Source organism: Melospiza georgiana, chromosome 6, assembly GCF_028018845.1.
Source record: "Melospiza georgiana isolate bMelGeo1 chromosome 6, bMelGeo1.pri, whole genome shotgun sequence".
NCBI lineage: Eukaryota > Metazoa > Chordata > Aves > Passeriformes > Passerellidae > Melospiza > Melospiza georgiana.
In genome coordinates, this window is record NC_080435.1 from 58,308,440 (window position 1) to 58,335,275 (window position 26,836).

General features: G+C 47.4%; 1 protein-coding gene across 1 annotated transcript in view; it reads right to left on the bottom strand.

The window, feature by feature from the left end:
- Window positions 1-488: 488 nt before the first annotated feature.
- The window catches only part of PRKCH (protein kinase C eta), a 114,458-nt gene continuing 88,110 nt past the window's right edge, over window positions 489-26,836 (bottom strand). Inside the window, exons 11-14 of the mRNA XM_058025971.1 lie at window positions 19,729-19,867; window positions 18,665-18,853; window positions 2,751-2,894; window positions 489-1,499 (exon numbers count right to left, since the gene is read on the bottom strand). Coding sequence (XP_057881954.1) covers window positions 1,353-1,499; window positions 2,751-2,894; window positions 18,665-18,853; window positions 19,729-19,867 — 619 coding nt within the window. The 3' untranslated portion in view covers window positions 489-1,352. The remainder of the gene's footprint in view (window positions 1,500-2,750; window positions 2,895-18,664; window positions 18,854-19,728; window positions 19,868-26,836) is intronic.

Here is a 26,836-nt window from a genome sequence, read left to right on the forward strand (position 1 = left end):
CAAGTTAAAGCATGTTAAATACAAACATCATCACTTTTCCAAGAGGTTAGAAATCCTTCTCCTTCTCCAGAAATTCGTATCTGCCCAAGGAAGAGGCTATAAACCTGTCATACAGCTTCAAGCCCAGCAAGGAGTGCAAAGGTGTGCCAAAGAGCTTCAGAAAAATCATCCAGCTTCAAGGAGAACAGGAAAAGCACAGAACCACCTCCCAGAGCATCTGGGTTCCAAAATCTGCACTGAAAAATCATCTCAGACTGCCTGTGGCAGAAGCTTGAGGATGCAACTGATAAGAAGTGCCCTGTGAGTAATGAGCTCTTAAATCCAAACCAAACCAAGTCACTGTGTATCTTTAGATAAGGTTTATCACTCTGATGGGAGAAAAGCTGTCCTTTTGTGTTACCTGTTGGTTGACAGCTCTGCCTTCAAGCAGCTTGCCAGCTCTGTGGCTCCCATTGCAACAAGGCTACAAATAATTTAAGTGCTACCACTTTGGATCAAAATTTTAATGAGGCACTAAACCCACAAAAGGGGCTCTGTGTAACATAATTAAATAGAAAGGGCCTAAATAAACAGTACAACAAGTTATATTATAGTTGAAAACAGCTGGGAGGCAAAGAAAGGAGCATTGAAGATGCATGATGTAAAAAGGCATTTCACAGAATGCAAACACTAAAACTTTTCAACACGCACAAAGAGTAAAACACTACGAGCACATGACTTCCCTTTGATTTGGAAGAATCTGTGTGGGGCACTGGGCATTTGTTTTTTTTTTTTTTTTTTTCCTTCTGCTATTCAGCACAATGAAATATTTTACATGGGAACCCAAACAGTGTCAAAAAGAGCCATTTGTGCTTCGGAAAGAAATAAATACTGCAGGAAAAAGGTAAAGTCAGTGGGAACATCTGGTTCAGTCAGGCCATGGGATGTTGGATGACATCTCCAAAATGCTGGACAGTGCTGGGACTCCTCTGAAGAGTCTTGCAAACAATCAGCATTGTCACAAGTCTGTTTGGCTCAGGGCTGCAAGACACTTGTTCCATGCTCAAGCCGACTCCTGGAATCCACTGATGACATTCAGGCTGAGCCAGCCAGCTCAGCATCCAATGCTCTGTCTGCATCAGCTATTTACAGTATCAGGTTTGTTCCACCCCTGTCAATATTTGATCCAAGAGCTGCAGAAGCCCTACAAACACAGGAAGGTTTCAATTTCACATTAAGGTAACACTGACAGTGGTGCTGCTGTATCGTGCCAGTCAGTGCACTGCTACTCCTTGAGAATGAAATTACTGGTAAACTTGGTTTTCATTTAATTTCCTCCCAGTCCTCTCATCAGCCTTTCTCCAGAGCCACAGCTATTCCACCATGTCTGGGTTGGTGAATGAAAAGTGTCTAAATTCATCCTGGTTTATCATTGCAAGGATCCCTTCTTCAATGGGGGTCAGGATGGGCTCCTCTTTTATAAAATCTGGATCAAAGTTGCTCACGTCATCTTTGGATTTCTGTCAAATGGAGAACACAAAGAAAAGACATGTCAGAAGTATGTATGATCTGCTTGATCCTTGCTCTGTATCCGAGTGCATTGAACCATCACTTCCATAACCCAGGCTGAGCTGACTGAGAGCTTTTTCTGGGCTTGCCTCTCACAGAGCAAAGCCTTTTCCAGCCTCTGAAGGTTCTGACAGGGAACCCCTCTCAAATTTAACTGACAGCAACTCTGGGGGCTTCCCTGGCCACATAAATCAGTCCCTCCTCTCAAGTGGCAGCACAGTTATCAGCTGTGTTCCCAACTGGCTGACTCCACACAGCCCCTCCTCATCTGCAGAGTGTCTCAGCTGGGTTTTGGGGATGGGGTGGAGGGCACTTCTCTTAGTGCCAGCCATTAAACTCACACAATTCTGAATTACTGGGCTGTGGGAAGACAAATGGCTGGGCTCCAGGTGCTGGATTCCTTGCTGTGTGCCACAGAGTGGGGCTGCTTAGAATGCACACACACAAACTGGGTTTGTGGCACATTTTCATGAGGCATGTGATTTTCCTGCACCCTTAGCAAGACATTTTATTGACATTGAGGTCAATAACATTTATTGACATTGAAGTCTAACATTCCCAGATCCTGCCCAGCTTGTGGCAGACTGAACAGGCTCCTTTAGCCTTTGATTCAGGTTAAGGGGCAACTTGAAACTCTGCTTTTGAGCTGTCACACCTGCCCAGGTGCCTGATCCTGAACCCATTGTCACTGAGAGCTCACAGAGTGACCACAGCATGAGACAAGCCAGCCAGGCAATGATTTGAAAGACAAGGAAGCCACAGTGACAACCCCAGAAAGCTGTCCATGAAGAGCAGTGCTCTTCTCTCACACAGCATCCTCAGGGCTGTGTGGCACCACTGGGGACAGGGCCAGCACTGTGTCCTGGGCAGCCTCTCTGTGAAGGACTCACTGACAGTGGCATGAGCAGGGAGCGCTGTGCTGGGTGCTGAACAGGATGAGGATTACTTACCCTGTTTAATTTTTGGGGCAAGCCAAAGGGTACTTGAGTGCCTAACCTGCTGCAGCTGCTTTTACAAACCTGCACCTTTTCACTGAGCTGCCTTTGACAATCCAGCATGGAGGGGAAAAGAGGCAGCTCACCAGGTGCCCAACCAGCAACCAAGGCAGCGTCAGAGGCCTCACCTCCCTTCCTTCACCTCTCTGCTGTCTCACGGAGCCAAACCCCCGCGGGCTGCCCTCCCCCAGCCCCCTCCCCACGTACGATGCGGGGCCGGAACGGGGGCTCCATCTGCCGCCGGTTCAGCAGCTCCCAGTCCAGCTCCTTGAAGTAGGGGTGCCGCAGGATCGCGCCCTCGCCGCCCAGCCCGGCGCTGCCCAGCCGCAGCGTGGGGTTCTTGGTCATGAACTGCAAAACACAAAGGGCTCTTTGTTCCCTCCCATCCGGCACGGCCACGGCACAGCGACCCAGCAGCAGCCACACAAAAGTTTGTCCTCAGCTTTCCTGTTGAACTCGGCTGCTGCTCAAGTTCCTCGTAAGGGAACCGCGGGTGAGGAACTCGACTCGCTCCCCGGAGGAAGAGGCCGGGGTGTGTTTCTCCCTGGTGCTTTTGGTGAAATCCTTGATTACCACAGTAAGGAAAGAAAGTTGAGTTGCATCATTTGCAGTATTACAAATACTGCCCAGTGTGTTTAGTTATTTGTTTCTGTATTAATTTCTCAGCTTGCTCTCAAACACCGCCCAGCAGCCAGCGAGGCTTTGGCCTGGACTCAATCCTGAGCTGTCCCTTTTTCCTAAAGCTCTCCCTGCTGAAGCTCTGCCAGATGCCTACGCTTTCCTTCCTGTCATCTCAGGAAACAGAGGAAAATGGGCAAGGCTCTGCCTTTTAGAGCCCTCTGACCCTGAGCTGATGGGAGCAGACAGGTGACCGTCTCCTCTCTCGCTGCTGAAACACCAATAAAGGATTTCATTCTGTAACATTTTTATTCTGCTGGCAGCAAAAAGAAATCTCAAACCTCAGCCAAAGTGCCCTGACTTGCCAGGGAACAATGAGGAAAGGCATACATCACACAGATGGTGTGAGAGGGCCCCGGTGGGTGCTCTTTAGGTCCTGATGAAAATGATGAAGTGTGAGTGCTGTGGATATTCTTAAAGGGGAGGAGGAGAATCCTTTCCCCAGGAAGAAAAGGAGCTGGTTGGTTTGTTAATTTAGAATTACAGTTCTTGAAAATTCAGTAATAAACACTCTTTCCCCCTCCCTCAAGTATTTCCAATTCACTGGAGAAATCAGGTTATGTTTAAACTGGGAAAATAGCTGCTTTTATTTGCCTATTGAAACAGCAGCATAAAGCAAGCTGCACTCCGGTGGAGGTGTCCAGACGATTTCCTGCAAGATGAAAGAGCATTATGTTTAGCAAACAGCTGAGGCAGCCAAAGCAGACAATCAGTCACTGTTTTGGGAATGGCCAAGTCTGCTGCATCTCAGCAATGGGGGAATGAAAAGAAGGGGAGGTGTGGTGAGAGACCAGCTTCATTCTGCCTGCAGGAGCCTCTCACAAGGTACAAACTCTCCTAGGACAAGAGGATAAAGGGTCTAGTCATTCCCCATCTAGAGAGAAGGTGGGGAGCAGAAAGATGACTGCCTGATTTATAGAATTCTCCCCAACACCCCATTCTGAGGGGGTTGCAGGGATGCAGCAGATGGGGCATCTTTAGCTGACACCTTGCAGGACCCAGACTCTGCTGGCATCAGCACAAACCCCCCAGCTCTACCCTGACCCCCTGAACCCTTTGAGGACCCTCCAGATCAGAACCATTTTCCAGCATCCTACCCAAAACATCAGGAGAAAGAGCTGCCAGGTGCCCCCAGATTTGCAGGAGGAGTGACCAGGACAGGGACAAAGCTGAGGTGGCTGCTGCAGCTGGGCTCTCTCCATGCTCCTCGGGACTCTTCAGCCCCTGGTGATGCAGCATTTCCAGGGTCAGGCCCAAGGCCAGACAGAACTTCTGTCTCCCCAACCCTTCCAGCCTGCTCTTCTCCCTTTCTACCATCAGAACTTCAACACAATTTCTTTCCCAAGAGACTGGCCCAGCATTTCTGTGGGATAGTGATATCCCCAGAAACAGCTTGGTTTCCAAACAAGAAATGGGTCAAGCCAAAATCTCTGAGAGACCTGGTTCAGACAAGCCTTTGAAGCCTTGAACTTGGCTTCTTTGTTTTGCAAAACAGACCAGAAACCTCCTGGCAGCCCTGTCTTTCTTAGAGATTCACTCTTTGTCCCCACAGATGGATATCTGCACCTCACCAGCTCTTATTTGCATTGCTGGAACACCTAGAAAGCTCAAACAAGACCAGAGATTGCTGGTGCTGGGAGTGGTGTAGACTGAAACATTCCAAAAAGACAAGAAAAAATTGGAGAAAAGATCTGGGAATACATCACATGTCTCCTGGCTCCTGCCCTACCTCCACCTCCATCACACCAGGAACCTTCTGTTAAATGTGGAAAGGGAAAAAATAATCATGAAAGTAAATAAACTCTGAAAAGGACTGGCAACAAACTTTGCTTGGGTTCCCATTCATGCCCAACCATATAAGACCAAAACCTGAACCCAACTGCCCATTTCCAGACCAGTTCAGTCCTGAGATATAAAAGTATGTTTATACTCCTATCTGCATGATGTATTCCATGTGATGCCAAAACTGCACCAAGCAAAGAAATCCAATGCAACAAGTGAAGAGCCAACATAAATTCATTCCTGGCTGCTTAAAACACCCTTTTTGTTAGGACAATGAGGATTAGGCAAAGGCCATCCCTTAAGGGAACACAACATTCAAACCAAAACTGTTCAAGTTCAAGTGGCCAGCTTCGATTTTTCCATTAGACCCAGAGACTGGTAAACCTCAGCTGGGTAACTCTAGGCACCATCCACCCCACAAAGGAGGCAGGAGAAGAGTGAAGGATTCAAATTCATCTGCTGCTGGAGCACATTTCCCTGGTTGGGTCCTGAAACTGATGCCAGGTTTCCACAAAACCCCTCTGAATTATTCCTTGCCTCCAACAAGAACGAGCTGAGCTATGGTCAATGCTGCTGCCTCTGCAGCCCTGTAAAAACAAGGCTGAGAAGCACAAGGGGCTGCAGTGACCCCACAGCATCATGAACCACTCTGGAGAGGAGTCTCTAAGCCTGTTTCCAAGGTTCTGGAAGCACCCAATGCAAGCTAGCAGCACCTTGGAAGTGAGTTACAGACCATGAGCTCTACCAAGAGTATGAACACAACGTGAAGAGGCTCCCCTTCCATAGCAGCCACACTCACACTGCTCTGCTTCAGCTGCACAGGCAGCCCAGAGAATCTCATCCCTGGGAGAACTCAAGGTCAGGTTGGATGGGCTCTGGGCAATGTGGCACGTGGAACACAGCCCTGCAGCCTGGGCAGAGCAGCACCATGCCAGGCTGGCCAGGCTGTGGGGGCACACACACCTCTGCACACAGGGGCTGCCCAGGGCTGCTCCACCCTTACAGAAAATCTCCTGGTGAGTTTTGGAGGTGGCAGGTCAGTCACAGTCTGGTGAAGGGAGTGTGTTTCTCTGGGAAGAGGCTCCAGTCTCTATCACACTCTTTTATCATTTGCAGGAGTGCAAATGATGACTCCAACAGAGACACACTGATGTTCTGCACTGGAACAGCTGCCTGCTTTGATGTAAGAGGTATACAAAATGACAGAATGAAATTTTTGAAACCTGCTTGCACTAAAATGAATAATAAAGCCTCTCAAACACTATTTGAATTCACCAGGAATTACTGCACTGACACAGAAATGATAAATTTTCAGTTTGTGTTGCCCAGCAGGCAGAAAAACCCGAAATACTCCAATGACCTCTCAAAGGCTCCAAAGCCCATGAATTTGCTTCCTCCCTGCCTGAGGCAGCACTGACATTTCTCTGCTGCAGCAGGGCAGCATCTGGCAGACCATCTCAGGCTGCCTCTGCTGTCTGATGGCACTAACAGCAAAGCAAAGAGCTCAAGATTTCTGAAAAACTTAATTACAAGCTCAGCCTCCGTCTCTGAAATGAGCACCTGCAGCCCTTGCCCCTGTCCTGACCATGTGAGAGGCTCTTGTGCAGCAGGAGAGGTGAAGTGCTGAGAGGGGAAAGCTTTTCAGAAGTGTGGCTCCTCTTCCCCGTGATCCCCCTGGCTGCACTCAGGAACAGCTGGAAAATGTCCTACAAAGTGTTTGCTGTTCCTGCATTCCTGGGAAGGCCAGAGGCTGACACTTGCTTCACAGGTTTGATACCCTCAATGTCCTTCCAAGGACAACTCTCCAGTGCAGGTGGTGAGAGATGTTCAGCAGAAAGCTTTTTGTGGAAAGATGTCACCTCCTAATGCTTAATTATCCCTATTTCTCCACAATGAATGCATCACAAACCTCAGCCTCTGGCACACAGATGAAGAAAAGAAAAAACACAAAGAAAAAAAATTTAACAGTAACAACAAGGCAAACCAGAGAGGTTCCTGAGCAAAGAGAAACCCAAATCCAAGATGCCTCCCAGCAAAACCAATACCAACACTATCAAGCTCAAACCTGAACCAGGCTGTCAAGCCCTTGCTCTGTGACCACATCCAGCCATGGGGAATTACCCCATTCCCAGGGTAAGGAGCCCCTTGGCAGCATCCTCAGACTGGGATCCTTTGGGCTACACCAGTTTGCTGAGCAGCAAACTGGAGCAAGGCTCTCCCTGACCTCAGCTCACCCTCCCAGCAGCACTGCAGCCAAAACCAGCAGCTGCCATGAGCCAAAACCATGACTTCACGAGATCATTTGAAAACCTTTACTGAGAGAAAATGCAGCAAGCCATGACAAGAAATTAAAAGCTGGGGATTAGTCCACAGAGGGCCCGTGAAGTTACAAGGAAAAAATGCTGCCACGGCTGTGCCAACCATTGGGGAAAATGTGTGTCAGGCCTGGGAGCTCAGCCTGCAGCAGGTGAGGGGATCTGTGCTGGTCCTCCCCTTCTCCCATGGCTCAGACCATGCTGGGAAGGGCTCCAGGACTGCCAGGACACTGGGCAAGGCTGTGGTGGACTCTTGCAGTGCTGCTCACATCCAGCATTGCAATTTCTGTCTCAAGAGGCTGAGTCTGCAAATCAGTCGAATGGCCTGGGAGTCACTGCAGGGATGTTTGCACAAATCAGCCATTTCCTTGCATTTATTTCCTTGAATTGCAAGTCTCCTTTCTCAACACTGGAATCCCTGATTGGTTTTACACAACTGATGTACATGTTACTTGCATCAGGACAATTAATTTCATGAGTAATATCACCCATTACGTGAAATTGCATCACGTTCTAGGAAAACATTAACAAGGCTCAATCCTCTCTCACTGCACTTCAGGAAGAGAAATACAACTTTCTGCTCAGTCAGTCCCTTCACACTGTCAGCCATCTGGACAAGAAAGAAATCATTCTTTCTTGCACAAAAGAACCTTATAAACACACCAATTCCCACCACGACTCTGCTGTATTTACCTTGTAGGAAAAATCCTGTGTCCCAGCAGCTCATCCTTCAAACACAAGCTCACAGCAGAGAGGGAGGATATTCCCAATCATACAGGCAGGGAACAGAGACCAAGGAAAGTTCATAATTTTATTTTACCAGGAGCCCAAGGGCAGCCTGTCACAGAGAGGGTGGCAGTACCTCAGTGTCACCTCCCTGCATCACACCCTGTGCCTCACAGGGCCCCTGCTCAAATTGTGGCACTGTAATAGTTAAGTCAAACTGTTAAAGGAATGGAAGATTTCCCTGTTCATGGTTTTAAAATTTGCCTGTTGGTGCTTCTCTCATGTTGGTACCAAAGAGCAGCAGCAGCAGCAGCACAGGAGATTAATGCCCCACAGTCTTCCCCCCAGTAATGAGGGAGAGCAGGAGATCAGGAGATACCCAAGGTGCTTCTCTTCATTAAGATTCATGAGCTAAACTAACAGGGCAGAAATTAACTGGAAAGGAAATAAGATTTCTCAAAGATCCATTTGATCTGAGACAAAAGGGAATCATTATATAAATAGAGCAATTACTCTAATTAAGGCTTCCCTACATGAATCTCTCGACTGAATGCTGCAGTTGCTGAAAACAGTTTGGCTGCCCATTATGTAAGGCAAACAAACCCACGGTCTGGGGTGTCATTAGCCCTCAAACAAAGAAGAAAGATGGTTCTATGGTTCTGTCTGCTAATGCCTGTATTATTTTTAATGACTGGAAGCCAAGAATTTTTTGTATTTTTTTTAAATACAAAGCTGCTCATTTTGAGCCAGAATTGTCTTTTGCTCTCCTGGGCAAAGCTCCCATCAGCCTCCATCCCAGTCCTGCCAGGTGATGCTCACAAATGTGCCTCATTTCCTTGTGTGAGAGGGAAATGGACACACCAGTGGGTTACAGGAGAGGAGGGAGGCACAGTTTCACTACAAGGTGAGGTCAGAGAGCTGTCCCATGCAGTCCTTGTGCTTGGGGCAGCTAACTGTGAGCCAGGCTCTTGCAACCTGGAACCCTCCTCCCCTGACCTTCCCTGAGCCCTGTGCTGCTGAGAGCAGGCCTGGACTCACTGTGGCTCTCCCAAAAGCCACCTCTGTCTCACCTGGGGATTTGCTCTGACTGCAGGCATCAGAGCCATGTGGTGTTCCTGCTCCTCTCCTGCACACAGAGGGATCAATTGCTGGAAGCCCTGACTGCCAGCAGTGCAATTCAGAGGCAGGATGTGCCCCCACAGGGTGTGGGCACCCCCCTGCTGCAGCCCTGCCCACCCCAAACTGGGAGCAGGTGAAATCCTTCAGTGCAGAGAGGGTCCAGCAAGCACAGTGCCAGGGTTCAGAAGTACAAGACTGCCCTGAAAGCATTTAAAGGAGAGGGGGGAGGAGGAGACAGAGTGTGAAATATCTGTTATCTCCTTTTGCAGATAAAAAGGGGATGGGAGGTAAAAATAAGTCTTCAGCCCAGCTCCCTAAAAGCCAGAAGAATGTAACAATAAGCATGACAGCAGTCACATGTCCAGTGTGCCAGCCCCAGGCAAGAAGGACAAAATGTCAGGTGCAGTGGGTATTAAGCAGATAAATTTGATCTCACTTTCCCCTGGTACAGAAATGGCTGCTTGATGCTGCCCAGACAGAGCTCGAGGGAACAAGAAGGATTAACTGGATTGCAAACAGTGCTGAGCAAGAGAACAGCAAAATAAACCAAGGTGGGCTGACTAGCAAAATAAACCCAGGTGGACAGAACAACTCCCATGTGGGACAGACACATCTGGCTCCAGATCTCCCAGGGGTGTGAACTGATGAGACTTTGCTGACTACCACAATGAAATGCTGTCTGAACAGCTACAGACTTCCTCACTGTGCTAAAGCCTACCTGTTTCACTGTCTCTCCCCACTCACCAACACTAATGTAGAATAAAAAGGCCACAAGTATCAAGTGCATTGGCTCCTGAGGATAACTACTGATTTTTGACACTTCTGCTTTCGCTACTTCTGTAGTCAGTAATAATAAGTAGACACTAATTTCAGTCATTTGCTATATGGAATATTTGACAAAGGTTTTAGTCAGGATGACACCTCAGAAAGCTGTGCTTTCAGAACTGAGCAGCCACCCCCACAGGGGTCACCAGCTGCAGGGGCTGCTCAGACAATACCAAAATCCTGCTGCTGGTTTTCAATTACCACAGCCAGGCTACAGGTACAGCATGGGGATATGCAGGTCCATTACTAAATCAATACATCAAACAGAGCAGCACAAACATGAAGGCAAAATGAGCATCACACTTATTAACAGACTGGGAGCATGATCCCACTCTCATTTTAAGCAGGAGTAAAATCTCCCTTGGGTTGCAGGGGAAAACAATTAATCCTTTTCTGATAGTCCTGTCAAGAGGAACTGGGAATCTGTTACACAACCCTGGGTGGTCTATTTACATTGGGTCAAGTACAAAGGGGACTAAAGTGCCCTGAACAAACCTGTAAAGTCCAATAAAGAAAAAAAAATACTTCAAAGGAGCTTTTTTTTTGTAGTCCTGGTAATATTTAAATTCTTTTAATTTTAAAGTTCCTGGGAAGACATACCATGTCATAAAGTTCAAAGCTGGAGGGATGAGTAAGACCTAAAGCCCTGGACAGTTCAGTCAGTCAGAGTTTTGTTACCTCTATCACAGTGTGAAGACCTCCCAGTGAGATGGACTGGCCCCTCCTGCCAGGGCTGCACAGCCAGAGCTGACCCCGTCCTGCAGCAATCATTCCCAAACCCAGGTTGGACACAGGTTCTCAAAGGAACCCTTGGGATCTGCCCCAAAACTGGATTTTAATGGCCTTCACCAAACCCCTTTTGTGGGTCTTTAAGATCAGTTTAGATATGGCAGAGCTGAGGAAGGAGCCTGGGCCACAAGTCTTAGGCTCAGACATGGGAATTGCTCCTTCCTGAGCACCAGGGAGAAAGGAGGAAAAAAGATGGGGAAGACAATGTTGGCACTATGAACACACCTTCACCTTCCCCCATCCCTGGCAGGAACAGGAGGATGAGTCACACCAGGCTGCTTTAGGAGCTTTTTCTGAAGGAAATCTGAGCTTGCACAAAGCAGACTTAAATGAGAAGCTAATTTCAGCTTGTTGGAAAAGGAATGGTAAAAGACCTAATGATTGTTTCAAGATGAATTTGGCCTTGCAAGCTCTATACAGGTATCTGTAGTTTTCTTTCAAAGTGAATTATTCAGGAGCTTGGACACTGTGGGGAAGAGGAGTGCTTGAGAAAAAGGTGTGATCAATCCACAGAAGAGATTAAAATCACTGGGGAAAGCTGTTTGCTTTTTAAAAATTAGGAGGGAAAGAGTAAGAGAGAGCAGGTTACAGATATGGATGTGCAAGGCAAAAGAGGTAAGAAGGCAACCAGTGGTGGGGCACAGCCCTGTCACCTCAGCACGGTGTGTTTATGGCAGAAATGGTTATTTAAAACTGCAGAGCTCCTCCCCAGCTGGGGAACAACAGGCTCCAGAGCCCTGCTTCTGCAGCAGTGGCTGTGGAGCCAACCAGGAAATGCAAGATGAAAGCATTTCTGAAAAACAAAATAAAGGAAAAATGCGTAACACAGATCCAGCACGGAGCTTCACAGAGAGATTTAAATATCAGCCTCATGCTGAAAGCCAAAGCTTAATCAAATTGTGCAAGGGAATTTATGGAGACTGCCAACTCTGAAGAGATGCCAAGGAGAATAATTTATTGGCATTTGAAGGCCCTTTTAATATCTGTCTGCCTTTTTTAGCAGGCTCCTCAGCTCTGAGGATAAAGCAATGAGCTCATCCAGCTCCCTCTTTGACTTCAGTGGGTCCACCATCACCCTTTTCCTTTTGAACTTTGCCTAAAAAATACATCTGGTTCATTCAGAAACAAGTTCATTCTGTCTATTCCAGCACTGAATGGGAAACAGATTATCTGCCTTTTTCTGTCACTTGGAAAGGAACAACCTGGCCCAGATCTGCAGGATACAAACGCAAAGGGGAGACACAACTTGAGCAGGGGGACACAAGGGCACCATCAGCATCTGGCTGCCTCTTTTCATTCCTTGGAGGTGCTCAGGAGAGGGCTGGAAAGCACAAACAATAGGGTTTGGCTGAGTTTATACAGGAGCCAAAGTGACTGCCCAGGACTTAGGGAAAAGTTGAGGCATGAGGGCAGCAGAAAGCACAGAGATTTTGGAAGGAGTGATGTGCTGAGGGAGGAGGCAGCTGCTTCTGACCTCCCCCTGTCCAGAGGTGCCCAACCCCAAACAACTGCAGAATATGGACAGAATAAACGTCTCCAAAGTCCAGAGGACCTCACCCTGCTGCTGATGTCAGGGGTGAGCAGCTGCAGCAAGTAGGCAGCTGGGCTCATCCACACCTCTCCTGAATTCAGACATCCTCGTCAGCAGTTTGGAACAGCCCCTTCCCCTCCACTCCTCTGTCACAGCAGACTGTTTGCTTTGATTGCATTAAAAAATCTGCCTCTAAGTCTTTCTGCTGTAAGAGCTCCATCCCTTTGCCTCCTCTCCTCATCAAGGCAATTTCAATTTGCCCACAGTGCTGGGGCCAGTCTGGTTCAGCACAGAGCATTTCAGCCTTTCTGAAAATAAGGGGGTTTGGGCACTCAGGGTGGCACCCTTAGGGTGGGCAGTTCACTTTGCTTTCTCTCCCTTAGTAAGCCCTGGATGAAGTGTCCCAGGGAATTTTCTTTTCTATCTCTATGTGGACACTTCCAGTATTAAAAGAGAGTTTATAAAAAAAAGAGAGAGGGACTTTTTACACAGGCAGATAGGAACAAGGGGAACAGTTTTGAACTGAGATAAGAGATATAGATGAGATATAAGGAAGAAATTATTGGCCACGGGGTGGTGAGGCACTGGCACAGGATGCCCAGAGAAGCAGTGAATTATCCCTGAGGTGTTCAAGGCCAGGCTGGATGGGGCTTGGAACAACCTGGTCTGGTGGAAGGTGCCCCTGCCCATGGCAGGGGGTTGGAACTGGATGGAGTTTAAAGTCCTTTCCAACTCAAACCATTCTGTGATCCCTCTTCTCTTTACTTCTCAGCCCCCATTGTTGTAGGTGCCTGCACAGCCTGAATCTCCAGGGGCTCTGCTGGAGCTGTTATCCTGCCCAGCCAAACTGGGCTGCCCTGTGCACTGACCACATGGGACACAGGTATTCAGGTATTCACTCCTCAGTATTTCTTTGCAATGACAACTTGTACTCCCCAGGTAATCCTGGATTCAACTCATACACACAAACATAGTAATAAAATTTATCTCACTTTATCATCCCTGAAAAGTGATGAGAAACACTGCTCCTTTTCATGACAAGGAGGGACTGAGGAAGGTACCTTTCAAATACAGTTTTTGCTCACCTAGTGTCAGCTGCAAGTTTGGGGAAGAAGAAAATCATACACATACACACACTTTCCTAACTTCCACCAAACTCATTTCTATGTATGCACATGGGTACACACAGGAAATCCCAACTTCCTCACCTTGTGGTCTGACAGCCAGAAACAAGTCCATAAAACACAGATCATCAGAGCAGGACCCTGCTGACCCCCAGAGCACCATAACTGCTGCAGCTGAGTCTGAAGCACCATTCCCAGACAGGACAGCCTCTTGGGTTAACCTGACAGTGCAAAGGGGATTTTACACTATTCTGCAAGAGCAAAGTCTCAGTGGTGTCTGCAGGGGGGGAAAGGAACTCAGTGACACAAAGCAGGAGAGAGTTCATTCACCCAGACCATTTGAGTCACTTCCAGGCTGCTGCTCTCTAGAAACACAGCTCAAGTTTTATTTTTGCATCCTCAGCATTGTAGTCCTGATGCAATTTTTCTCATGCTTGCCCTCAGCCAAGCTCCCTCACCTTCCCACCCCTCTCATTCTTCACACTAATCCAGGGGCATTTGGGCTCCCCAGTGCTGCTCCACCTGTGCTGAGAGAGAGCACAGGCTGCTAAAACCACAGCAAACTTCCTCTGCACCTTCTTCTTTTCTTGTCTGGTGTTTGTTTTCACACAAAACCCACTTGGAGGTGGATATAACCACTTCTGCTCACTCTCTTAACTCCAGAAGGGTTTTTCTCAAAATGCACGTCTTTAACCAGCTGGAGGAAGAACAGGCTTTAGTCTCATTTGTGTCCCCAAAATATAAAGCTACAGGCAAGGCTGCCTAAGCTTACCACACTCTTGGAGGAAGCATTTCAGCTAGGCCAAAAGTGTTTCAGAGCTCTCATTAAGACTGGGGGTTAGCATAAAAATGCCAAGAGACATCCTTGGCTTGAGCAAACTCAGCTGTGACAGGAATTTGAAAATCCAGGGTGCAGAAGGCAGAGCAGTGATAACACTTCCCTAGGGAGATGCTGCTTTCCAGCCCCTGCTGCTACCAGGCTCTGAGGGTAAAAACATCTAAGCTGCAATCTCTCATGCAAATTTCCAAGCCTTTGGGCCAAGCACTGCTACTTGAGATCACCAGTCCATGGAGTGACTCCATAGGCTGAGCCCTTCTCTCCTCATCTGAAACCACGCTCAGAAAGGAAAATCCCTGCAGCTTTCCTGGGGAGTTTGCTTCCCATTACACCATCAGTTTCTGAGACCTGATTTTCAGTGTGTCCCTCCATTCTGCCCCCAAACTCAGCTGCCTGTGAGCCAGGCAGGGTGGCTGAACTGCATTTGAGAAAGGCATGCACACAGTGAGTGAAACAGGCTGCCAAAAACCCACCCCCCTTATGGGAAGCAAGAGGATTGTATTTCATTTTGCAGTTCACTCAGTTGAATCCCAAAGCTTCAGCCTGCCTGGAAAGCTCCCCTCTCTGCTCCAGCACTTTCTGGTGGTGACAATTAAGAAATTCAGAATATTGATATGCTGTAACAAAGTAATCTCTAGCTGCACTCTCCCTGTAAGAGATTGGTGCAGCAGTCTCTGCTCTCTGGATGTTCACACAGTTTCTCCATGATCAGACCCTGACTGCTCTGTCAGCTGATGGAAAAGAGTATTTGAAATAAATTATTTGACACACACAAACCCAATAGCTCCTTATAACTGCCATGAACTCCTTGTAACTGCATTCAGTTAGGGCGATGGAGAAATTAAGAATTAAAATCAAAGCAAAACTTATGTCTAGGATAAGCTGAAATGGTCTGAATCCATTCAGCAGCAATTCTCCTCTTCTGCACTTTTATTGCTCCTGCAAGCAAACCCATGCCCAGTTTGACTTGCTCACACAAGCAGAGGAGAGCTCAGTTTGAGTCCTCTCCTCCTGGCTTGAAGCATCAGCACCTGAATTCCCCAGTGACACATTCACACAGGGCAGGGTACACAAGTGAGATGTTCAAATTTCCTCCTCTGGGAAAATTGACTCCATCAAACCTTGCTGATTTACCTCTGTCCTACTCCCTCCTCACTCCTCCAGTGGGAATTTCAAGGACAAAACAAAAAAAAAAATTACAAAGGGAAACAAATAAAAAGGTTTTTTTTCTGGAGCACAAACAATTCTACACAAAGTCCCAGGGCACTGAGGTAAGTTTTGTTTTCCTTGGTACCAGTGTTCACAAACCTTCCAGGAACACTCAGTGACGTAAATGAGGTCCTAAAACATAGTTTTGTTATTATCAAGAAACTGCAAAGATGAACAGGGTGCAATCTTCAGAAATCATGTGGTTTCTGATGGGGGGAAATTGGTGAAATGCAATTACGCAAAATGAAAGCCAAACGAGGCAACAGCATCTGTGAAATGAGTACTAAAACTTCCTATCCTTGTTTAAAATGAAGCTCTTCACAAAGGCAGATGGACCCAGTGCTTTCTAAACCTAGATATATCTATTTGTAGAGCATCTCTAAGCACCTGTACCCAAGTACACCCAACAATCTGATTTTCATTTCAGACCTTTGTACCATTCAAACTCAGAGAATTCCCACTAGTCCTGTTCAAGGTTAGAGAGCAGAACTTTTAGTGAGGGGACAATCCAGTTATTAAGGCTACTAAGGCCTTAGCCTGCAATACAAGAGAATCCAGGTTTAATTCCCTGATCTTCCACGGGCTTCCCATGCCATGTAATTACTTACAATCATTTATGTCACTGAAGTAGCTGGATGCTGATTTTTCAGAGCTCTTAGCATCATGGTTAGAAAGCACTGTCGCAGCTGCTCTAAATCAGAGAGCTCAAGTGCATGTTTTGTTGGAGAAAAACAAAATAGCAATTAGAAGATGCTCATTTAGTCATAATGCTGCATCTAAGAGAAATATTAGCATCAAAAGTGTGTATAAAAGAAAATCTACATATTTAGTAGCTAGAAAACTGTCTTTCTCAAAAAAAAACAGGTTTACCACTCTGTGTTATACTAACGCCTAAAAATACTGACCAAACATTATCAAAAATATAATAAAAATTGTAATACCTCAGCAGTGATAATATTTGTTATCATTCAAAAGAAATCAAAGTGTCTGTGTCTGTGGTTTCCATTTTAATCTACAGCCCCAGACAATCCCTTGACAGGATGTTTCCTTCCCATTAAAGCCAACATGCTCTGATGCTTCTTTAGAACTCAGTGTAAGAAGGAAAGGAGGAAAGAAGGAGCTCTTCCAGTGAACAGCTCTTGGCCCAAAAGCAGCTCCTGTGAAGCTGCAGAAATTCAGCCTGCAGGCAGCTATCACCAGTGCTGAAATTGGTGAAATAAGATGCAGCAATCACCTCCAGGCAGCAGGAACACCGAGGAGCTGAAGGTCCAGAGAACATCTCAGTGGTCAATTCCCACTGGTTAATCCCAAGACTCCTGGTGAATGCCCCAAAATTCAGCCTTTTTCCCCAGAGCAGACATAGTGCAGTGCTTTTTTTGAGCAGTGCATGTGCATTTCAGAGAGGCAGCTTTGATTCCATTTGTTTGTCACCAACACACAACACAGCAGACAAGCAGAGGGGCTGGAGAGGAGGCTGTTTTTCAGGCAAGGAAGCAGCAGTCACTGGGCTGACTGGGTTTTGGAGATGCTCATTGCTTTCTATTTAAATTCCCAGCTCCCTTCTCAATTCTGGCCTTTTTCCTCCAGTGCCCCTCATCAAGCTCCTTGTCTATTAATCACAGAAGAGACCTTAAGCTGTTAAAATCTGGGCTCTGAACACAAACTAGAGCAGCCTGGGGTGACTGCAGCTTGCATTGGCTGTTCCTGGGAGGCCCTATCAGCATGAGAAAAACACTCATTTCATCAAGAGGCTAAAACACAAATCATATTTTATTACACCCTGAGATTCCTGTTATGACAAGCATCTACACGACCACAATTTACTTCTGTCTCATAATTATGCAATATACCTGCAACAAATCCACTCCTCTAGTACTTGTCACTGCAGAAGAGGAATTGGTACTTAAGAGGTACTTAGAGTTCCAGCTCAACCACATAAACACTGCTCCAGAAGCTGCAATGAGTCTGAAGTTCATGTTTATATTTAAAATACGTGGCGAGTTATTTCCAAAACCCAAGAGGGCCTCCAGCATCACAATCAATCAATTCTGAGCACAACCTGTGATTTCAAAGCTCCTCTTACTCCTCCAGGAGTGGACTTTGTCAGTTGACTTTGGTGAAATTTATCAGATGTATTTTCAGCTACAGGAAGCAGTTGCTTCACTCATATTCTACAGAAACTCTTCAGCAGAAAATTTCCACATTTTCACAACTAAAAACTCTTTCCCTCAAATGGTCCCATCACTGATTACCTCATTTCTCTGAGACAGTGCTCCATGAGTTCCTATAAATTACTACCTTATCCAATTATTTCTTAGATCCTCTGTTACCATAATATTTACTGGTATCCACTCTTAAAGGCATCTTTGTCCACAGTGCTTCCTCAAGAAAAGGGAATACTCTGATCCTTCTCTTTTTAAAAGGTTCTTAGAGATATCTGGTGATGTGATGAGGGCCAGGAAGAAGTCAGTAGCAGAACAGTCAAGTTAGGTCTCCCAGTCCATAGTTTAACACTCTTGTCATAAATCACCTTTTGATTCCTTACAGAAAAGCCAGGCAGTTCCAGTGCATTAGACTCACACGGAGCCCAAAATCTTAAAAGCTTAATTCCCATGTCACAGGCAAAAATGTGAGGCATGTGGATAAAAGAACTCATGGGAAAAGTTGGGAATACATGGCAGGACAAGGACAGAGTGTCACCAGCAACAGCTCTCCTCAAACTTTTTGCTGTATCTTTTCCTCCCAAACACACAAAAATCAAACCCCTGTCTTTGCATGCAGATAGGCAGCAACCCTGGGGGATGCTGGCATTACCAGAGAGGATTATCAGCAAGCCTTCACTTCTTGGCCATATGGTTGCTACTGATTAAACCCCGTATTTACCTGCTGCTTCTGTTCTGGGAGATGACCACACAATGTCAATCATTAAGCAAGAAGGGGAATGCCAGACACACAGACAGGCTCACACTCTGCTTGCCAAGCTGGCTACTAAACCATATAACTGTGCAAACACACCTAAGTGTGGCAGGATGTTCTTTCTGTTTACCCTTCACTCCCAGATAAGAGGAGGGTCAGGGTCAGGATCTCACGCGATTTCTATGTGCCAATACCCCGGCCCTGCTCTATTTTGCTGGAATTAGGCTGGAGAAAGCTAGGACAGAGAGCAAAGAGCCAAAGGAACTCACTGCTTTGAGGATGGCCACTGCATCCTGCTGCAGCCACGTTGGGTAGACAACTTCATCGTTGAGAATGGCCTCGAAGAGATCGTCCTCGTTCTCGGCCTCGAAGGGCGCGTGGCCGCACAGCATCTCGTACAGCAGCACCCCCATGGCCCACCAGTCCACATCAGGGCCATACAGCATCTCCTGCAGGATCTGCAGCACAGGGGGAAAGAAACACCAACCCTGGAGCTTCACATGGGAGCAGGGGAGGAAAGGAGGGTTTGGAAATGGTAACGCAGAGGGTCTCGCTAACAGCGCTCTCTGGTAGGATGTCCAGGAACATGAAGTGATCTCACCCTGGGAACCCCCAGATCAGCACAAAGGCACACAAAGGGCTGAATTGGCTTGACTGGGTCACCTGGGAAGCAGGGCCTTAGAATGGTGCTGGGGCTGAGCTGGAGGAGAAGGGGCACTCCAGCAAAGCCTTGTGAGCAGCCACGTGTGTGAGCTGACATCGCCTTCCCCTTGCCCTTGGGAAGAAAACACCAACCTGGCTCCTGCTGCAAGGCTCTGTGGAGAGGGGAACAGTGTGAGTGTGGGGGGGAACGGTGCAAACATCAACCACAGACAGAAATTCAACTGTGTTGAAGGATGTGAAACCTTGCTGGAACATCTGGCAGCATCTGGAGGGCAGCTGCACCTTAGAGAGGTGTTTATTAAGTTTGTAGTGAGACTGGGGAATGACAGGGAGTGTGAGGAGGTAGAAAAAGGAACTGTGGAATGAAGGAGAATTCAATCTCCTTTCAAATCAAGCAGGGACAGCATCTGTATGTGCCTCTCAAGATTTTTGTGGCTGTATTTCCATTTTTCACCTCATATTTTCTAGAGAAAAGTACAGGTTTATTTTGCATACAGCAGCCTGAAGATTTACTCATGCTTTACTTCACAAGGGGCTGATAATACATCTAAGGAGGAAACCCTGAGCTCAGCAATCAAATAAGGCAAAGCCAAAGACACTGACAGTTCCAAAGCTCACCTACCCTTTGCACATGGTGGCCATTTTCCTGACCAAGGAAAGGTTTCCTTACCTCTGGAGCAATGTAGTCTGGAGTGCCACAGAAGGTGGCTGTGGTGATGCCATCACGAATGCCCTCTTTGCACATTCCAAAGTCTGCCAGCTTGCAGTGCCCCTCGTAGTCCAGCAGCACATTGTCCAGCTTCAAGTCCCTAAAATGAGAATATTCAGAGTCACTGTGCGCTTGGAGCAGCCCCACACAGATGGAGGCACCATCCCAGGCCTCAGAAGCTCAACCTGCAACCTGGGCAAACCTCATCATCATAAAAAAATTAAGTCATGCAAGAGAGGTTTTCTTTTGCTTCATCTCTTACAAAAGGGAGGGAGGAAGAAGCATCATTTTGCCAGTGCCATTTAATGTGGGCAGGTGCTGCAGGAGTTTGCCCACATGGGTTTCCAAACACACCACAAACCTGGCTGGCAGGGCTCCTGCCCACTTAGCTCAGGGAATCACTGGAGCAGAGGTTGCAGAGCTGTCAGATTGTGTAAGGATGCTATGATGCAGCAGAATGCTGCACACAGGCTACACTCTGATTCAGCAAAGCTGCACTGGAGCAGACACTGGGGCTGGGGAGCCCAGCAAGGCCTCTGCACAGGGCAAGCACCTTCCCTGCTCTCCTTGGAGCTCCAGTCCCAGACCTCCTTGTTATCAGCCTGACTGATAAACCCCATCTGGAGCATCATCCAAGCTGAGAAGAGAAGGAACTCCCTACTGACATCACTACACATGGGCAGGGGGAATCTTCAGGCAGCACAGGATGCCTCCATCATAAGGCATCTGTACCAATTCCAGCAGTGCACTGATATAAGCAGTGAACATCCCCCATAGCCCTCACTGGAGTGGGGACCTCCTGGTCACTGTCACAGGAGACCTGCAGCCCAACAAGCTGCAGGGGGACACTTTTCCCAGTACATCACCTCTAACAGCCTGGGAGCTCCTCATGGAAAGCAGAGCTGCCACAATGACAGAGCCCTAACAGAGCTTATCAGCTTGCCTGACCTTGAGATTGCCCAAGGGAATAACCTGCAGCCAGCAGCACTGTCAGGAACACCATGGGGTCACCTGCAGCTTAGGCAATGCCTGCCTAAAAATACACCAGCTCGTAGCACCTCTGCTTTGCAGCTGCCAGACAAGCTGCAGGCAGCACTGCAGATGCAGGAGAGGAGCTCTGATGGCAGCACAAACAGGTCACAGCTCAGGTTTTGAGCTGTCTTTGGTGTTGGGCCAAGAGCTGCCCAGAGCCATCACAGCAGCACCGTGATGGGGTAGCTTGACAAAGCCACCTTCAAAGTCATTCTGATGCCCACATCATGATCAAAAACTAAATACATTTCAGGGTATCAGAACCCCTTCATGTTGGCTCTAGATCCATTTTGCCCTTTGGTTGGATATCTATTTCCCTACGAAGGGTGGTAACAGCAGTGGTGACATCTCCACATCAATATAAAAACCAGTGGTTGAGCTGAAATCTGAATCCAGCTTGATCCTGTTCATCCTCCATCTATGATCCTAAAGTGACAATCAGGGGGTTGATGGCTCTGCTGTGCACTGGCATTTCCACAGCCCAAGGGACTCCAGGCAGCCCTCCCTGAGCTGCACTGGAAAGATCAAGGACACATTGTGTAAGACAATCAGAGCCACATCCTCTGCTGAAGAGATAAGGAAAAGTATTCTTAGCCTCTTTTGAATGGATGGGAAAGCAAAGGACAGAAGTTAAGAAATTTGCCCAGCATCCCCCAGAGACAAGGCTGAACACCAGCTTCCTGAAGGATCTTAATCACAAGATCACACATCCTCTCTCTTGAACTTTAGGATGGCTTGGCAGCACAAGCCAGCAAAAACCCTTCTGCAGCACTGCTGCCCTTCCCAGCAGGCCCACGAGCTGCCCAGTGAAATCTGGATGCCAAGGACAGGGCCCATGCCTGTTTCAGGCTGCAGTGTTTGCTCTGGGCGGGATTCTCAGCAGGAGACACTTATTTTTTCCCTTCTGAGAATCACAAATGATGGCTGAGGCATGTGGGCAAAGGCTTGTCCTGGAAAGGCTTTAGGGGAGCACAGGGAGAGGTTTGTGCGTGGTTGCCCACGACAGCCCATCTTCAGCAGTAGTTTACAGCCAAAGCTCCTGTTGCTCTTCCCTGTGGTTCCTGGCAGGGCAAGGAAGCCCTCCAAGCATGAAGGCAGGCCTTGTTTTCAGGAATCTGCCACGATGTGGCTGAAATGGACAGTTTATTCTTGGCTTGGGTATAAATGCAGCAAACACCTTCTCGGTCCTGGGCACTGCTGACTGTTGTGGTGCACCCCTAAAGATACAGCTGGAAGGGGAATTTTGGTGAACTCGCTTGGAGATGCCCCTAGCAAACCTCCTTCTGTTCCCTGAAACATCCACCACGTCCTGGAACACTTGGGGCACACCTCAAAACACACCATCCTTACATGTGAGCCAGCAGAAACACAGTCCCAAACGTGGGAGAGCAGAGGCAAGAGACAGCTACAGGCTGGGCCAGCTCTGCTGAGCACATCACCTCTGCCCCAAGGACATGCTGCAGATGTCCCAAACCCCTGTTAGCTGAACAGGGCACCATGCTCACCCCAGCTCTGAGATGGCAGGAGCCCTGCAGGTGTGAGAGCGCTGTGCTGGCTGTGTCCTCCCAGAGAGGCTCTGTAATTACCATTAAATTTAAACTGTCTGTCTCTCTCTGGGTAGCTCTAACCACACGAGGCAGAGCTCCAGCCCTTGGCTCCTCCACACTGCACGTTAAACCCATTAACAGTGTCTGTTGTCTCCTCCTGACTCATGTCCAGCAGTGTGAAACCCAACACTCGCATTTTTTATTTTCACATAACCTGTAATGTGACGTTACTCTGGCTCTCACTTGCTCAGGCCCTTGGCTACGTGCAGATCCTTTCAGGAGAGGACCTCCCATGACCACAGAAGGCTGCTCAATGCTCTCTGCTCAGCAAGGTGACAGGAGATCATCCTACACTTCCTTCTCAGAGGTCTCGTGGGCCAGCACAGTGGCAGCCCCAGCCACGGGCTCCTCTGGAGCCTCTCTCTGGCTGCCCCATAAGATAAATCCCTGGGAAAGCTGTGGTTTGAGCATTTGTCCCAAGCCATCCCAGCAGTTGTGAGCTCTGAACTCACTGCTTGATGCTGACAGGTCTCCCCGTAAGCCAGCACGGCCACATGAGAGGAAAAACACTGACAGTTCTCCGAGATTTACAAGGAGCTCTTCATTTTCACAGCAAGGATTCCGGGAAGCTGATGAAACTGGAAGCCATCCAGCTCAGAAAGGCCAAATCTACCTCATTTCCTTAATACTTGCATTTTCCATCCAATATTTTTAGCAGTTCCATGAAGCAGTAACGGCACAGAGGTTTTCTGAGGCTGCGTTTCTAAGGTCCAGCTGAGGTTCTGCCTCTCACTGGCAAAGCCTCCCTGGAAAACAGGCTTCATCCTGACTCAGAAAAGGCTGTCTTTGTCCTCACCCTCAGCTATGGCACCCTGGCTTAATGGCCTTGTTTAGTCTAGACCCAGAAGAAATGACAAAATGAGCTGCTTCAGTGTCACTCACTGGGAGAGGTGTTCTTTGCACATCTGCTGCTCGAGTTTGACGTTTGTAAAAAAACCCAAAATTACAATTGCAGATGATCTGGTCCTTTTCCCAAGCATCTGTCAAATGCAATTTCCCTGCACCAGGGACTTTTGCCAGGGAATGTGTGTGATACACGTACCTGCCATCTCACTCCTGATGTAGAAACTGTATTTGAAAGGATGAAGTTTGGGCAGTTTTTTCCTTATTTTGGTTTCATCGCCCTGTTTTGGTAAGGGCTGTACACGTAGTAAGGATCCAGAAGTGTAAGAGTGGCAGACACTGGCTTCCTGCCTCCCCTCAAGGTTATCCCAGGTTTGCTGATCTCAAAGGTCCAGTTTAAAGCTCATTAAAGCCTGGTGCTCCCATGTCAATGCAAATCACTCAGTGGTGCCAGCCACAAAGGTAAGTGTGGCTAACACGGAACTCCAGCCAAATGGTTTTCAAAAAATACACAATGAAAAACAAAATCCCCAAACCTGAAATTAGCTAAATGAGTGATTTTGGCTTTTCTGAAGGGAAAATTTTCCCTTTAGACACTCCTTGGAAACACTTTTGGGTGAGCAAATGTGCATTCAAGTTCCCTTGCAAGCAGGGATGAGATTTTAATTTTTCTCCACCTCTTCTGCTGAAGTCATTTTACTTCACAAAAATACTGCAATCTCCATCATGATGCAGAAAAATGCATTTCTATTGCCTGCTCTGGCAGCCAAAGTAACACACATTTCCAACTCCTGCTCCAAAAGCATTGTAATTTTTTTTTAATGAACCAACTTCAACAGAGGAGAATGAAAGATGTACAACCTGCAGAATAGCACAGTTGGTAAGATAGTTAAGGAAAAGGCAGTAGTTTTCAAGTTGGAGGCTTTGCTCCAAATATAGTGGACAACAGATTTAAACCCATACTTTGATTAAATAAAGAGGAGAACAGATGGAGGTCTCAGTTTTATGTAAAGCCCTAAATACCCCTGTGAAGCTGATAATGTTTCCCATTTTCCTTTGCATTCATAAGGAACATCCAAACTGAAATACTTCCTTTTACCTGAAACCAATGCTGTCTTAACTTGCAAAAAAAAAATAATACAAAATTGCTTTTAAAAAGCCTTAGCATATCTATTTTGGATCCATAAAAATATTTTCTTTCTTCATCTTGGAGATTCATTTAGGAAACTCAAAGAAAAGAATTATTTTCATGAATCTATTCCCACCAGCTTTGGACTAGGGATCTCCACATTTTGTCCCCAAGATTTTATACCACTTTGGGAATTAAGGCAGTTTCCTAAAGTCTTGGGTTGTAGAGAACTTGCTTATAAATTCCCTCACAGAAAATGGATCACATCATCCACATTTTTACAATAACAACCAAACATTATTTATTTCTATGATCAAGTAAGCTTTTATAAGCAGAACCTCACACTCTCACAGCCCCAAGGAAGAGATAAGCACGTCCTAGGCAGTGGTAGAGCTGAGTGGCAGCAGTAAATACAGGCTGAACTGACACGTGCAACATATTCTACCAGAGCTAAGACATAAAACCCAGGCTGAGCTGCTGGTATTTGCTTAGGCACATCATTAGGGCAGGAGAAAACACTGAAATCACAAATGAAACCCCAGGTTACTGGCCTTTGATAAAGGGAGCCACTAAGCTGAGATCAGAAAAGGATCAAGCTGCACCAAGCTGCAGAAAAAGAGTTGAAATCCTGAGTTTTGCTGCCAAATAAAAAGAGGTAGGATACTGTTGTTACCCAGCATATAAACAGTGTGTAGGTATTTACACACACCACTGGGCATGGCAGGCTGAGATGGAAAGTGTTGCTTTACACACCTGCAGCTTCCCAGCACAATTCCCAAAATCCCATGGGATTCAGTCTCCATCCTCCCCAGCACTGCACAAAATAATGTCAAAATACACAGGGACTCAAAACATAACTTCAACTCTTTGTTTCCTTGAAAAACATTCCTTTGGGTAAAGAAAACATTTATTTTGGTTTCCAAACAACCTCTGAGGTGAAACCCACCCAGACCACTGCCAGCCACACAGACAGCCTGGCTACAGCAAACTGCAACCTGCAGTGCACTGTCACAGGACAGAAATGAGGGGAAAATCTCTTCAGATATTTGTAATTCCTGATTACCAGAAAGTAGGAATGAAACATAGCAAGTGCCCCTCTTCACTGGCCTAACAGCCAAAAGTTGTTTTCAAAATGTGACCAGACTTCAGTGTTTAGGGACTGTAAATACAGCCACCATGGCTCCAGGCTGACCTTCTCATTTCTCACAACAAAGCAATAGCAGAAATGTGATATAATCATTCAAGGATCCAACTCAGACTCGAGGTAAATGGCAGAAGTAAGTGAAACTCCACTGAAATCCACACTCATTGCTGGGCCACTGAGCAGTAGACAGGTGCCTGTCCTGGCTGGCCACGGGAGCCAGAGGAAAGCTCCATCCTACAGCCACCTCAGCATGTGAGCAGGGCTCCAGCCAGGAGCCCAGCACCATTCCTGGGGCTTTTACAGCCCCATCCCACCACAGCACATCCTGCAGACTCCTCAGACAGCTGGGAGGGGAATGTGGCAGAGTACAAGAACCTCCTGCCTTGTCTGTGCTTCAGCCAACCCACCCTGCTGGCACTCAGACCTTTGGGAACGCTCTGCAGCCATGTGTTGGGATAAAGGTGTGATGGATTAGGGATACTCAGCCTCCAAAGCAGGCTCCACCTCTCTTGCAACACAAGATGTTACAGCCTGATGCAATATGGACTCAGGTCCAGGGTGAGACACAGCACTGGAACATGCTGGAAGCTCTCACCACAGCACATGGCCAAGGAGTGCCTGAGGGCAAGGTCAGGAGTGGAATTAGCCCCAGACAGATCCTCACACCTGCATCTGTGCCCTTCAGGATGTCCAAAGGCACTTGGTATCAGCCTTGCACATTCATGGGGTAAGTCTGATTCTTGCTCTGTTGCTGTTCAGACTAAGCAGACTGGCAAGCACAGCATCCAGAAGTGCTCAGTCATTATTATTTTAAAGTCAAGCAGCCCTTCAAGCACAAGCACGAGTTCCTACAGGCATTCTGCCTGCATTAGGGCAGCACCATGGGGTTTTTGGCAGAGATGGGCTGGCACCCAGCACTGCTGGCTGTCCATCTGCCTGCAGGGGCTCCCTGGGAGCAGCTCCCAGCCCACATCAGAGCCCTGGCCCTCTCCTGCCCATCCCCAGGCTGCTGCTCTGGAGACAAAGCAGTGCCCAAGGCTCTGCCTTCTCTTCCAGCACAGGAGATGGCATCACCCAGCATCCAAGACCTCTCTGGTGATTTGAAGCACCAGCACTCCCACCTCCCCTGCCTCTGGGCACTTCAGAAGGGCACCTGTGGAAGATTAACACAATTACTCACAGGATTTCATTGCTGCTGATTCATCCTCCAGTTAAAACAAGAGTGGTAGGCTCAAGTATAAAGGCAGAGCCTAAAAACCCTGGGCACACCAGCAGAGATGATCACAGAGCTTCCCCCAGGCTGGTGGTACAGAC